Source organism: Melospiza melodia, chromosome 21 (assembly GCF_035770615.1).
Source record: "Melospiza melodia melodia isolate bMelMel2 chromosome 21, bMelMel2.pri, whole genome shotgun sequence".
Taxonomy (NCBI): Eukaryota; Metazoa; Chordata; class Aves; order Passeriformes; family Passerellidae; genus Melospiza; species Melospiza melodia.
The window spans coordinates 7,359,254-7,371,466 of NC_086214.1; the positions used below are offsets into that span (position 1 = coordinate 7,359,254).

Sequence of the window (12,213 nt, forward strand, 5' to 3'; positions counted from 1 at the left end):
TCATTTGAAGAGGGGGATGACAGGACTGAAGGCAGGGCTGTTCCTCAGCCTTTCCTGCAGGGAAATGGTCCATGAGTTCAAGGTCAGGTTTACTGCAGGTTTTTGCTGAAGTGGAGGGAGAAGGGAACACGATTTTGGATCATTTCTGGTTTCTTCAAACATTGGGTTAGCCCTGTGTGTACTCTGTGTTGTTCCTAGGCATGAAATACCCCCAGAGCCCCCAGACACTGTGTGCTCCAGGCACTGACACTCCACTGCCAAGCTGGCTGTGTAGGTTCTGCAGAATGCCCAGAGCAGCTGTGGCTGCCTCTGGATCCCTGGCAGTGCCCAAGGCCAGGTTGGACAGGGCTGGGAGCAGCCTGGGACGGTGGGAAGTGTCCTGCCCATGGCAGAGGGTGGAACAAGGTGATCTTCAAGGTCTCCTTCCAACCCAAACCATTCCATGATTCTGTGGTACAGCCAGACTGGTGTGAGCAAGGCTGGACACACCTTGGGACACAACTGCTTGGAGATGATCACCTCCTTTGTGTTGTGGATGGAGAAATGGATGTTCTCCATTTTCACCTTTGTATGGTGGAGAAATGGATGTTCTAGGTGAAGTCACCTGCCTGTGATCGGTTTCTGCTGTGGGTGGCACCTGGAGGTGTCCCCTTTCCTCCATCCAGTGACACTCTCATGCTGTCTGGGGTGGCTGGGCAGGGTGGAGGTGCTGCTCCTCGAGGGTGCCCTGGAGTGCAGTGCAGCTCAAGCCTTCTGCATGAGAAAACATCAAAAGTTAGGAGCAGGAGGAAAAGATTGAAATTACTGTGGTGTATGTGCAGTGCAAGTTTTTGGGAGCAGAGGCCAAGCAGGTGTCCAAGCCGAGCTGCCCATCCCTGCAGGGATATTGTGCTGGGATATTGCTGAGGTGTTCATTGCTGGTTCATTGCTGCTCCCTATTGATATAAACCCCCCCCCCTGCCCTGCTGTGTGCCCACAACATCTTTATCTCCAAAAAGAAGAAAATGCCAATCACTTGTTTTTAAGATTTTAAAAGTTTAATAGTAATAAAATGGTTATAAAATATTAATATAATTAGAGTAATAAAAATTTGGATTATTAGGATTAGACAATATGAGACAATAAAAACAAAGAGTTAGGGACAGTCTGGGTACCTTTTTCTGGGCAAAATAAGCCCGAAAAAGAACACCCATTAACAGAGGATTAACCCTTACAAACATGTTGCATATTATGCCTGTTGCATATTCATACACCTCATACATGATGCATAAATTCCATTCATACGCAGGATTCTGTCTGGTCAGTGTCAGCTTCTTCCTTTGAATCCTGAGGCATCTCCAGGGCTGAGTGAAATGGGAAGAAGTTTGTTTCTTCTGATAATGGAGTAATAAATTCTTTTTCGCTGAAAGATTTAGGTGTCCTGCTATTTAGGTGTCCACCTTTAGGTGGCTGCTATCTCGGTGGGGGTACCTCAGTTTTTGGGAGCAGAGGCCAAGCAGGTGTCCAGGCCGAGGTGTCCATCCCTGCAGGGATATTGTGCTGCGATATTGCTGAGGGGTTCATTGCTGGTTCATTGCTGCTCCCTGTTGATATAACCCCTCCTGTCCTGCTGTGTGCCCACCATGTCTCTCTCTCCCCACACCCTGCAGAACGCAGGGCAGCAGAGAAGCCGCCCGGGACCCGGAGCTGCCCGACGTGAGCGAGGACGAGCCCGCGGCCTGAGGGCGCGGCTGCTGCCGGGGCCGCCATCACCCTCACCGCCCTCACCGCCCTCACGGCCCAGCCCGGGGCCTGCCCAGCAGAGCGGAGAGCCTGGCAGGAGCAGCCCGAGCCCAGCAGGAGCCGAGGGAGCCGGGAATGCCCGGCGGGAGGAGCCGGGCAGTGGCGGCAGCCCCGGCCGAGGTGCCCGCGGCTCCTCCGTGCGTGCCTTGTGCTTCACCCGAGCAGCCGGGCTGGGCTCCCCTCAAGGGGCCTTTCCCCCACAGAGACTTTGTCCTTGTGTTGTTGCATTATCTACATCAAGCATCAGGGGAAAAAATCCTAGTATTGTACGGGAGGGCAACTGTTTTGTTTTATTTTATTTTGTGTACATCAGGAGTGCTGCTGCTGGTGTGGAGATGAAGACAAAATGTCTTTGGGTATCAGTGAAATGAGGACGAGATGCTGCTGTTGGAGTGAACATCATCCCTCCCTGTGTCTTTCTTTCTCTTTCTTCCCTTTTCCTTTTTCCCTTATCCATTGATTGCTTCTAAACTTGGGGTTAGAAGCTTCATCTCAATAATTCGACAACTGGTAAGAGATTACACTTAAAAAGGTAAATACAAAAAGGGAAGAAAGAGAAAGACACAGGGAGGGATGATCCCTGAGTTTTGCACAGTGTCAGTCCTGCCCCAGCCGTGGCTTTAGTCAGGCAGAGCAAAGCAGAGGAGTGCCAGGAGATTCCCTGGGTGTGGGTGAGCCCTGGGTGGCACAGAGCCCTGAGCATGGGGATATGCTGGCACACAGAACAGCTTTGTGCTCCAGGGACTGCTGCCAGGGCTGCTCTGCCAAAGAGCTGGCAATGCTCCCACTCCTGCACCCACTCCTGCACCCATGGACCATGGTCTGCAGCTGAAAAGAGTGGCAGGTTTGGGTTTTATTTTATTTCATTTCCATCTCTTCACTTAATCTCTTGTGTACCTGATGCTTTTAAATTTCCTGAAAATGACCCAAACTGGCAGAAGTTCCTAGGATGGAATGTTGGTGGAGGGTTTTTAGGAAGATACAGAGCACAAGTTCACAACTTGATTTTTAAATTTTTTTTAAAGGCTTTAATTTTTAATTTTAAGACTCTGATTTTTATGCATGTACTGATGCAGCTGTTTTATCCATAGATTGCTTCTAAACTTGGGGTTAGAAGCTTCATCTCAATAGTTTGACAACTGGTAAGAGATTACACTTAAAAAGATAAACACAAAAAGGCAAATGCAGTCATTTTTGTGGCTGTTGATGTACAGACTGTGTGGATAATCAGGAATTTCACTCTTCCATTCAGAGAGTAAAGACCAGTGACATCCATCTGTCAAAATACATGTCATTATTTTCCCTTGAGCCTTACGGGGCCTGAACGTGCCCCTGGGAAGCCAGTGGGATTGCAATCTTATTTTATAGTACTTAAAGAGAGGGCATGATTAAATTTGGTTCCTACATAATCACCTTAGTGTCTGTTTTTAGGTTAATCCTGAGGACTTGGGACATTGTTCCCTCATTTTTTGTGCAGGGGGACACATGTGTGAGGGTTGTTGGTAGTGGCTGGTGTATCCTGGTGCTCCTGTTCTGTTTGCTGCAATCTCATTTGATGCTTCCCAACAGTTTCTAGCTGGGCTTTGCTGCTGGTGCCTTCTGTCTGTCCCCAGCCTGTCACCTCCCCTCACTCAGCATGCCAGTGTGATGCCCAGCACTCCCCAGCCTGGGCTCTTCCTTGGAAATATTGGCAAAATGGGAAAGAAAATTGCAGCTTTTTTAAAATGGAGACCTTTAATGCTGAAAGCTGCTGTTGGATCCTGTCAGGGTTGCTGCTGTGGGGCTGAGCTCTGCATTGCTTCTTCCAGTGCTAAATCCTGCCTGGTTTTTGGTATCTGCACCAGCTGTGAGCTCAGCATCCCCTGAGGAGCCTGCTCCTGCACCTGGAGGGTGCCCTGATCCTTCCCCCAGCCTGGGACAAGGGACTTGCTGCTTGTCATGAAGATTTAGGTACCCAGAGGTAGGGAGTGAAAAGTCTGAGAGCTTTTTCATCTCATTTCATGCAGCATTTCAGGGCTGCAGGGGATTCTGCAGATGGGAAAGGTTGTCCAGGTGGAACTGCTGCCTGTGGAAGGGACAATCTATGGATACAAACTGATCTCTCCTCCAGTTTGTGGAAAAAACTTTCCCTAAGACTGGACCAGGGAGTGGCCTTGGAGCAAAGACACATCTCAGGAACATGCCCTGCCCCAGGGAGAAAAGGGACCTCTGGTAATCCCCATCCCTGTGGGACTTCTGAAGTCTTAAATCCTGGGTTGTGCTCTAAGGAGGCAAACATGATGTTAGTTATTGTATTTTTAATCTGTGGCAAGAATAATTTGCTAACCCAGGCAGCTGGGGTTATTTTAGTGATGCCCAAGGCTGTTCTCAGCCTTAATTAATGCAACCAAGCAAATGATGAGTTACAAATGAGCTCCATATGATGTTCCTTTAGTGGTACCTAAATCATCACTTCAGTTTTGGAGAGGAATGGATGTTTTTTATTATTATCTCAAAATCTACTTTGAAATATTTGCCCTTTCAGCTAAAAGAAATCCTTCTGGAGCTGTTCCCACATGTCCAAGAACCACCTCCTCCAGCTCTGAGCTCGTGTCACACCTTGTTTCTTCAGCAAATCTGCCAACAGGCTTTCCTTTATCCCCCTAAAAACCACCCCTATGGTGTCACAAACAGCAGCCTGAAAACCTGCATGAAATGAGATGAAAAATGTGCCCTGGCAGCAGGAGAAACGCTCAGATAGCAAAACCAGGCTCTTCTCACTCACTGCAATGAAATCCCTGCTTGTTTATGTGCATGTTAGAGCAGCTCAGGGCAACTGGTTCTGCTCTGAAGAGAGGAAGAGGCTGAAGAGAGGGGATTTGTTTGAGAATAAACATCCCAGGCAAGGCAGCGCTTTCAGCTCTTGAGTAAAATCATTCTCTTCAGCTGGATGGGTAAATATTTGTCTGCTCCTCTCTGATGGAGGGGATGGGGTTCAGTGTGGCTGTGCAGAGCAGGTGTGGCACACTCGTGCTCTGTGATATTCCCCTCCAAATCCTCTCCTCTGCTGTTCCTGGAGCACTGGGATGCTCTGGCCTGGGTTAGCTGGGTTTGGAATCACCAGCAGGGCTCCTCTTTCCCCCATCACCATTGCATCTGCTCAAGTTTTCCAGACTCTTCCAGAATTAGGATGATTTTCTTGAAAGAAATTTCTCATTTGGGGGAGCAGCACATATCTGTGATCTCCAGGAGATGGATTTCTTTGTCTCGCTCAATTAATGGCTCTTGGCCTTTGGTTCTGGGGTAGTGCTAAGTAAAAATCCTGGTCAGGTCCCTCCTGTCCTGCCCTGGGGAATGCACAGTCTGTGTCTTTAACCCTTTGGGCAGGAATGTGCTGCTGCCAGTGTCACACCTGCAGGCAGATGAGGTTTGCAGCATCAGGGCTGCTGACTTTGTGTGGGGCTCCAACCAGAGGGATCTCAACAAGGAACAGTGTAGCTGCTCCATGCAAAACAAACAGTGGCTCCATAAAACAACTCCCAGGGTGCAATTTCATTCCTTATGTATTGCCAGACTTGCAAGGAGGAGCTGCTGGGAGAAATTTTGTGTTCCTTCAGCACAGCTCTGCCCTGAAGCCCTCACAGAGCTGCCATGGGGGGGTTTCTCCATGTGTGGTGTGTGGCTGGGAGAATGTTTGCTCTCTCCACCTCAGTGCTTTCCCTTCCATCCCAAATTGCCCAAAACCCCAGAGCTTTGTCCCAGCCCTGAGAGGCCCAGGCTCCCCCAGGGACAGGGATCCCAGTGGATTCCCAAGGCAGGAGGGCTGTGCTGGGGATGCCACTGAGAGCCTGAGCACCTCTGGGTGCAGCAGGGAGTGGAGGGTTGGTGTGGAAATGGCGCTGGGATGAGGTGCCAGAGCTCTCTGCTGGTTTGTAGGGCAGTTTGCTGAGCAGAGCAGTGCAAGGCTTTCCTTTCTGGCCCACAGCCTTCTGTTCGAGTCCCTCCCAAGCTGAATTAGCCCCCATTATGCCATGACCCTGTTGCTGTGAATGCAGCCTTCCATGGGATGAGGGAAGGAAAGCAGCTCCTCAGTGCCTGCCCTGCTCCTTCCCTTCCTGGAGAAAAGCCATGTTTGCTCAGAGCTGCTGCTGGCAGAGCGCAGACCCTCCGTCAGTACCCACAAAGCCATCAAAGCGCTCCCAAAAAACGGTGTAAATGCAAGAAAACATGAATTGCAACCCTTGAGGGTACAATGCAGATCCTCTGTGCTGTAATTTTGCTGCTCTTTCTGATTTCTAGGCCTGTTCTGTTGGTATTTCTGTCTCTTGTTGCACTTGAAGCTGAACCTCTGCCCCTGTATGTGCTCTGCTACGATTCCAGCATGAGGTAAATGCACTCAGTACTGTGACAGCATGGGGCTGTTGCACTGTAAATATGTACCATGAAGAGAGAGGCTATTTTTTGCATGCTTTTGTACTGTAGAACCGATGAGAAAATGACAATAAATTCCACAGAGATGACGCTGGCTGTGAGTGCAGTTCCTGAGGCAGTGCCCCAGTCGCAGTCCCCAGCCCGAGCCCGGCTCTGCGCTCAAGGCCGCCTTCAGCCCTAAGGCCGGGCCCGGCTCTAAGCCCGCCCTAAGCCCCGAGCGCAGCCTAAAGCCGCCCAAAGCCCGGCCCCGCCCACTGGCTGTCTGTCACAGAGCCTCCCAACCAATTAAATCGCTCAGTGACGTCCTGGCCCCGCCCATCACAGAGCCCTCTGGCTGTCGGCCAATCACATCGCCCGGTGACGTCGCGGTCCCGCCCCCCTGCATCTCCGAATCGTCACAGAGGCCTCCACTATTGCTCCGGCCCCCATTGTGTCGTCACAAAACTCCTATTGGCTGTCGGTGAGTGGGGCGGGGTTTCAGCCGCCTATATAAAGTGCGGCGGGAATGCCGGGTTCGGTCAGAGCGCAGCGGCGGCAGCCGGGGCTGGCGGAGCTCTGCGCCCTCGGCCCCGCGACGCCGCAGCTTCGGGGCCGCCCCTGCCTCGCAGCGCCGCGGCCCTGCGCGCCCGGGCTACGGGGGGGGGTGCGCGCCGTGCTTGGGAGGGAGGTGGGAGCGCCCTTTGTGGCTGCTCACGGCTCCCTGCGCCGGCCCCGCCATCTCCCCCGCCCCAAACAGGAGAGGGACAAAGTGCCGGCACCCCCTGAGCGAAGAGGGACAGCGAAAATGCCGGCCCCTCAAAATCGAAGAAGGACAGAGAGCGGCTCCGGCCGGTCCAAGCCACGTAGGTCGCAGAACGGCCGGGGGCCGCGAGGACGGCGACAGCGGCGAGCCCCCGCAAACCGCAGGGGCACGGAGAGAATGGCCCCCCAGAGCGGAGGGCGATGGAACCACCGCACCCTCAACCGAGGCGGGGGAGAGACCCTGCGCCGGCCCAGCCTGAGTCGGAGGGACGTGGACACAATGCCAGGTCCCCCCGCATCTGAGAGGAACAGACGCAGAGGGTCCTCCCAAAAGCGCATGGGGACCGAGGCCGCCCCCAGCCTTGCCAAGGTGAGGCGGATCGAGAAACTGCCCATCATCCTGCAGGATGAGACGGGCGAGGACACGTCCTTCCCAAGCGTACCCCAGGACGAGGGGAACGGAGACCCCTCGAACACCGCCCCTTCCTCCCCTGCCCCCGTGGACGAAGCACAATAAAATTGGCAGGAATCCAGTTTAACTGCACACCGAAGGCTTTGGCTGATGTTTGTTTTCCCGACGAGGGGAAAGGAGCGGGGAGACCCCTGAGCCCTTTCAGGGGAGAGGAGGATGAGACCTCCTGGCAACCCCAAAGGCCAGATGAGCATGGGGAAGCCCCCCGTCCCCCCAAAAGACAGGAGGAGGGGGAACCTCCTGCCCTGCCCCAGCCAAAGGCAAGGATAAACACAGACCCACTCCAGCCATCCCCAAAAAGGGAACTTATATTATTTCTTTATAGGAAATCGTTATTTCACATATAAGGAAACAGGGCTATATTTACATTTCAGTGACATCTTCACAAAGCTAAGTGCATTTAAATTTGAATTCTACCCTTTTATTCTCAAGCAGCACATTCATTTGTCTTCAAGTACACAGATAGCAAAGTGATGACAGACAACACTAGCAGATCACATTCTTACTGTCACAGTGACTCCCAGCTCACTTCACCAGATCCTGTCTGCTGTTTTTTGCTGCCCGGTGAAGAAGTTACATTTTCTTTGTCTGGTTGTCAAACATCATATCCTGCTTCTACCAGTCCTTCACATTGCTCTGGCATTTCATCCCTTAAATGAGAAAAAAATAGTCAGTTGACTTATCATTTCTTCAATATTCTCCAGTCTGGAGACAGTTGCATCCTAAAGAAAAAATACATCTCAGTAAGCATCACCCAGCAGTTCCTACTTTAGCAAATTCCACATTGCATTCAATGGAAGTCTTATCAAAAGAGTGGGACTGTGCTTTGAGGAGTAGAATTGTCTAATTTTAAAAATTGCTGGAATTTTTTTTATTTACAATAGCAACTGTAAGTGATTTTTCTTCTTCCATTAGAGGGAGAAAATGAAATGGGAAAGATTTCCTTTGTACAAATATCTATCCTCGCTCACATTTCAGGACGCTCCCATCTATTTCAACATACTGCCCACTCACAATGTGAACTTCCTGTGTAGCCATGACAATATTACAGGTGCAGAGCTCCTTAGCAATGGGATATGAGCCTGGCAGACTTGATCTCCACAGACACTGTGCCTGCTGAGCCCATGAGGTTCATGAGGCCCATGGCACTGGCCTTTACACTCTTGGTCAACAAAACCATTATTAACTGTCGTTATTTGTTGGCTGCACACCCCACACACCTCCATCCTCACCAGAAGCACTCACTGTGCCTGTCAGGTTCTGTAAATACAAACAAAGATGGCCATTCCAAGCACAGTTTCTCTCATCCTGGAGAACAGGAGGCTCAGAGGGGACCTTCTCTCTCCCCACAATTCCCTGAAAGGAGCAGTGCCACCTCCTTGCTGGCCCAATTCCCACAGGAGTTCAAGCCCCTTTGGGAGCATTTCCACCCCCAGCCAAGCCCCAATGTCCCCTCATGATGACCAACAGGGTGAGGAGGAGTCGCCATTTTAGGCCAAACCGTGATATTTTGTTCAGTGGGTACAATGAGCCCAAAACCATGGGAATGACTCCAAAAACCTCAACATTTCCCGTGGGCTCCATCCCTATGACTGACGACGCTGCAGTCCCAGCATGTCAAATGCCCAGCCCTGCTTCCTTTTTCAGGAGAAGGAAGAGGAACAATTTTGCCAGGGCTCAACCTGTAATGACATTTCCCCACTTCTCATTGATCTACAGCTTTGGAGAGGAGCAAGGTCTCTGTTCCTGCCACCTGGTGGCCCTTGGAATGCACACCCAGGCCCTTGTGGCACTTCAGGCGACTCCAAGTTGCTTTGTCAGTTTGGAAGGCCAGCTGTTGTTTCACTGTTGCATTTCTTGCCTTGCTAAAGCCACTCCTACCAGTACTACAGCCTGGGCTTGAAGACACAAAACCACCTACAAGGAGGAGAGGCATCAAAACCTTGACAAAGGCAGGAGGGAACACTCTGATTTCCCCTTTTCCCAAGAGGTTTCTTTAGCCGGAGTTGCTAACAAGGACCAGACGTGACAGCCCGCAATGGGTTGGTGGCTGGTTTATTTTTTCAGCCCTCGGTCCTGCGTGGGACTCGGTGCCTGGGTGCTGCAGGGGCTCCAGCCGGGCATCAAAGGCGCCCGCCCCACAGCCAAGGGTGGCGCCAGATGTCCTCCAGCTCGGCCCGGTCCACGGGGTGCTTGCCCAAACACCAGCGGATCAGGTGTTGGCACTCTGGGGAGAGAAGGCAGAAAGCGCCGCTCACTGGCACCCGGCTCCTGCCCGGCCGCTCCCGGCAGCGCCTGCAGGAGCCGGGCCAGGCTGCGAGTGCTCAGAGCTGCCCTCGGCGGGACAGCGGCACGGCAGCACACGGCCACCTCCTCCAGCCCGGCGTGCCGCCCCCAGCCCCTCACGGGCCACCTCCTGCGGCCGGCCCTCGAGGGCACAGCGAGCTCCCGCCCAGCTGCGGCAGGGCCGGCCCGGGCTGCGCGCTGCCGTCTGCCAAAGCCGCCTGCTTGAGGCCCACACCAACCTGGAGACACCTGCCGCCAGAAGAAGAGCTGCCCCGACACGGTGTCATGGTCGTCGCGGAAGGGGAAGCACCCGCAGACCATGACATAGAGCAGCACGCCCAGGGACCACACGGTGGCCGGCGCCTCGCGGTAGAAGCCCAGGCAGAGCCACTCGGGCGGGCAGTACATGTGTGTTCCTAGGGGAGACAGGCGGCGCTGGCCGGGCGCAGGCTGCTGCCTTCCAGAGCCTGGCGCCAGCCTCCTGCCAGAGGCAGGGCCTGCACCGGCGGCCACAACTTCCCCCAAGGCCACCCCGCACCCCCAGACAATTGCCCAAAGCCAGGAAACCGCTCTGCAAGGCAGGGAAGGCCAGAAGAGCAGCCCAAGCCCAAGCAGGCCTGCCGAGCCCAGGGCCCGGGGCCTGGCTTCTGCAGCCCCCCTCTGTCGGCAGGGCCAGCAGCGGCTCCTGGGACACCGCACCTGCCCCGGGGCACAGGGCAGCCGGCAGCCGGCTGAATGCCGCAGCCACAGCCCAGGGGGGAATGGCACAGAGCAGGGCCTGACACTGGGAGCAGGGCCCGGGACGTGGGCTCACCGGCAAATTCCCTGCAGGGGTGATCGTGGAAGAAGGTGCCGCATCCGAAGTCGATGAGCTTCAGGCTGCCACTGTGCGGGTCCACGAGGAGGTTCTCGGCCTTGATGTCGCCGTGCCAGACGCCGCAGGCGGTGCAGTGCCACACGGCCTCCAGCACCTGCCGGAAAAGCCAGCGTGCCGCCTCCTCGCTCAGGAACTGCTGCTCCCGCAGCAGCTCCAGCAGATCCCGCGATCGCTCCGGACGCTCCAGCACAAGCACGAAGCTGTCGGGCAGCTCGAACCAGTCCAGGAGCTGGATGATGCTGTGGCAGCCAGAGCCCACCTTCTCCATCAGCACGATCTCCATCGGAACACGGGTGCCGTCGGGCTGCGAGGATGAGACATTGCCTGCGCCAGGCCTGGTGCTGTCCTGTGCCTCCATTGCCCCATTCCTGGCATGCCCCGGTGCCCCCTCGGGCAGCCTCCCTGCTGCTCGGGATCCCTCCCGCCCAGGGCTCGCTTGGCAGCTGCCCCCCTGCCTGGAGCCAGCCCCGGCCTTCGGCATCTCCGGCCCCGCCGTGCTCCGCCTCGCACGCTGAGCCCACGCCCGCTGCCCCCGCCATGGCCCGGGGCCCTCCCTCGGGGCCCGGCCTTATCCCCGCCCGCCCCGGCCCGCTCCGGCCCGCTGGCCCCGCTCACTCACCCGCTCGTCCCAGCGCAGGACGCTCTCCCGGGCCACGCGCTTGATGGCCACCTGCAAGACATGGACACACGGGGAGCTGAGCTCCAGCCCTGCCCAGCCCCGGCGCCGAGCCTCCGGCCGCGCCCCCCCGTGCCGCCCACTTACCGGGCTGCCGTCCGAGAGGCGGCTCCCCGCGAAAACGGTGCCGAAGCCGCCGCCGCCCAGCTGCGAGCCCAGCTGGTACAGCTCCTGCAGCTCCTTCTTTTGCCCTGCAACAGGCCGAGAGCGAGCCGTCAGCCCTGCGCCCAGGAACCCCCCAGTGCCCGCCAGGGCAGGGCCCGGGCCCCCGCGGGCCGCGCTGCTCTCACCTGCTCCCTGCTGCGCGCCGGGCAGCGGCCACCGCCCTGCAGCCGTCGGGCTGGCGAGCGGCACGGCCGGGCCCGGGCAGCGCGCACAGGCGGCTGCAGGAGCCCCGCTGCAGCGGGACACGGCGGCACCGTCGCTGGCCCCGGCCTCCGGGCCTGCACTCTGCTCTTGTGCACGGCCGGGGCTGCAGCCCGAGCTGTCACGCAGGGGGGTCCCAGGAGCACCTGCAAAGCACACAGGGATTTTTTGAAGCCATCAGAGGCACTGACAACAGCCAGGGACTAGGCTGCTCTCAGAGGCCCTGGCCTGGCCTGGCCAGGGAATGGCCCTCAAGAGCCCCAGGGGAGCCGCAGACAGCTCCTCACAAGATCTCACCTTCTGTTAGGGCCTCCTTGGGAGTCGGTGGCTGTCTCAGAGCAGCTTCCTCGAGATGGAGGTGCCCAGGGGTCTCGAGGGGCGTCTCCTCCACCAGGCACAGGCTGTTGCCCGCTGGCACAGCGTCCTGGCAGCTGTGGGCCGACAACTGCCGGCTGCAGGACACTTGCTGCTCCTGAGCCACCTGCTCCTGAGATGGCTCCCCTGCATCGGGCTGGGCTCCCACTTGGACTCCCGGGCTTTCCCTGGCCACCACAACGCTCAGGGTTGTGCCCGTGATGTCCATGAGTCCAAGGGAGCCGGGAG

At 55.8% G+C, this 12,213-nt stretch overlaps 1 protein-coding gene across 6 annotated transcripts in view; it reads left to right on the forward strand.

Moving 5' to 3' along the window:
• The window catches only part of CAMKK1 (calcium/calmodulin dependent protein kinase kinase 1), a 99,510-nt gene extending 93,229 nt beyond the window's left edge, over positions 1 to 6,281 (forward strand). For all 6 annotated transcript variants that reach the window (XM_063174079.1, XM_063174075.1, XM_063174076.1 and 3 more), the window contains exon 16: positions 1,650 to 6,281. In XM_063174079.1, the coding sequence (XP_063030149.1) occupies positions 1,650 to 1,722 (73 nt within the window). In that variant the 3' untranslated portion in view covers positions 1,723 to 6,281. The remainder of the gene's footprint in view (positions 1 to 1,649) is intronic.
• The last annotated feature ends 5,932 nt before the right edge of the window (positions 6,282 to 12,213 follow it).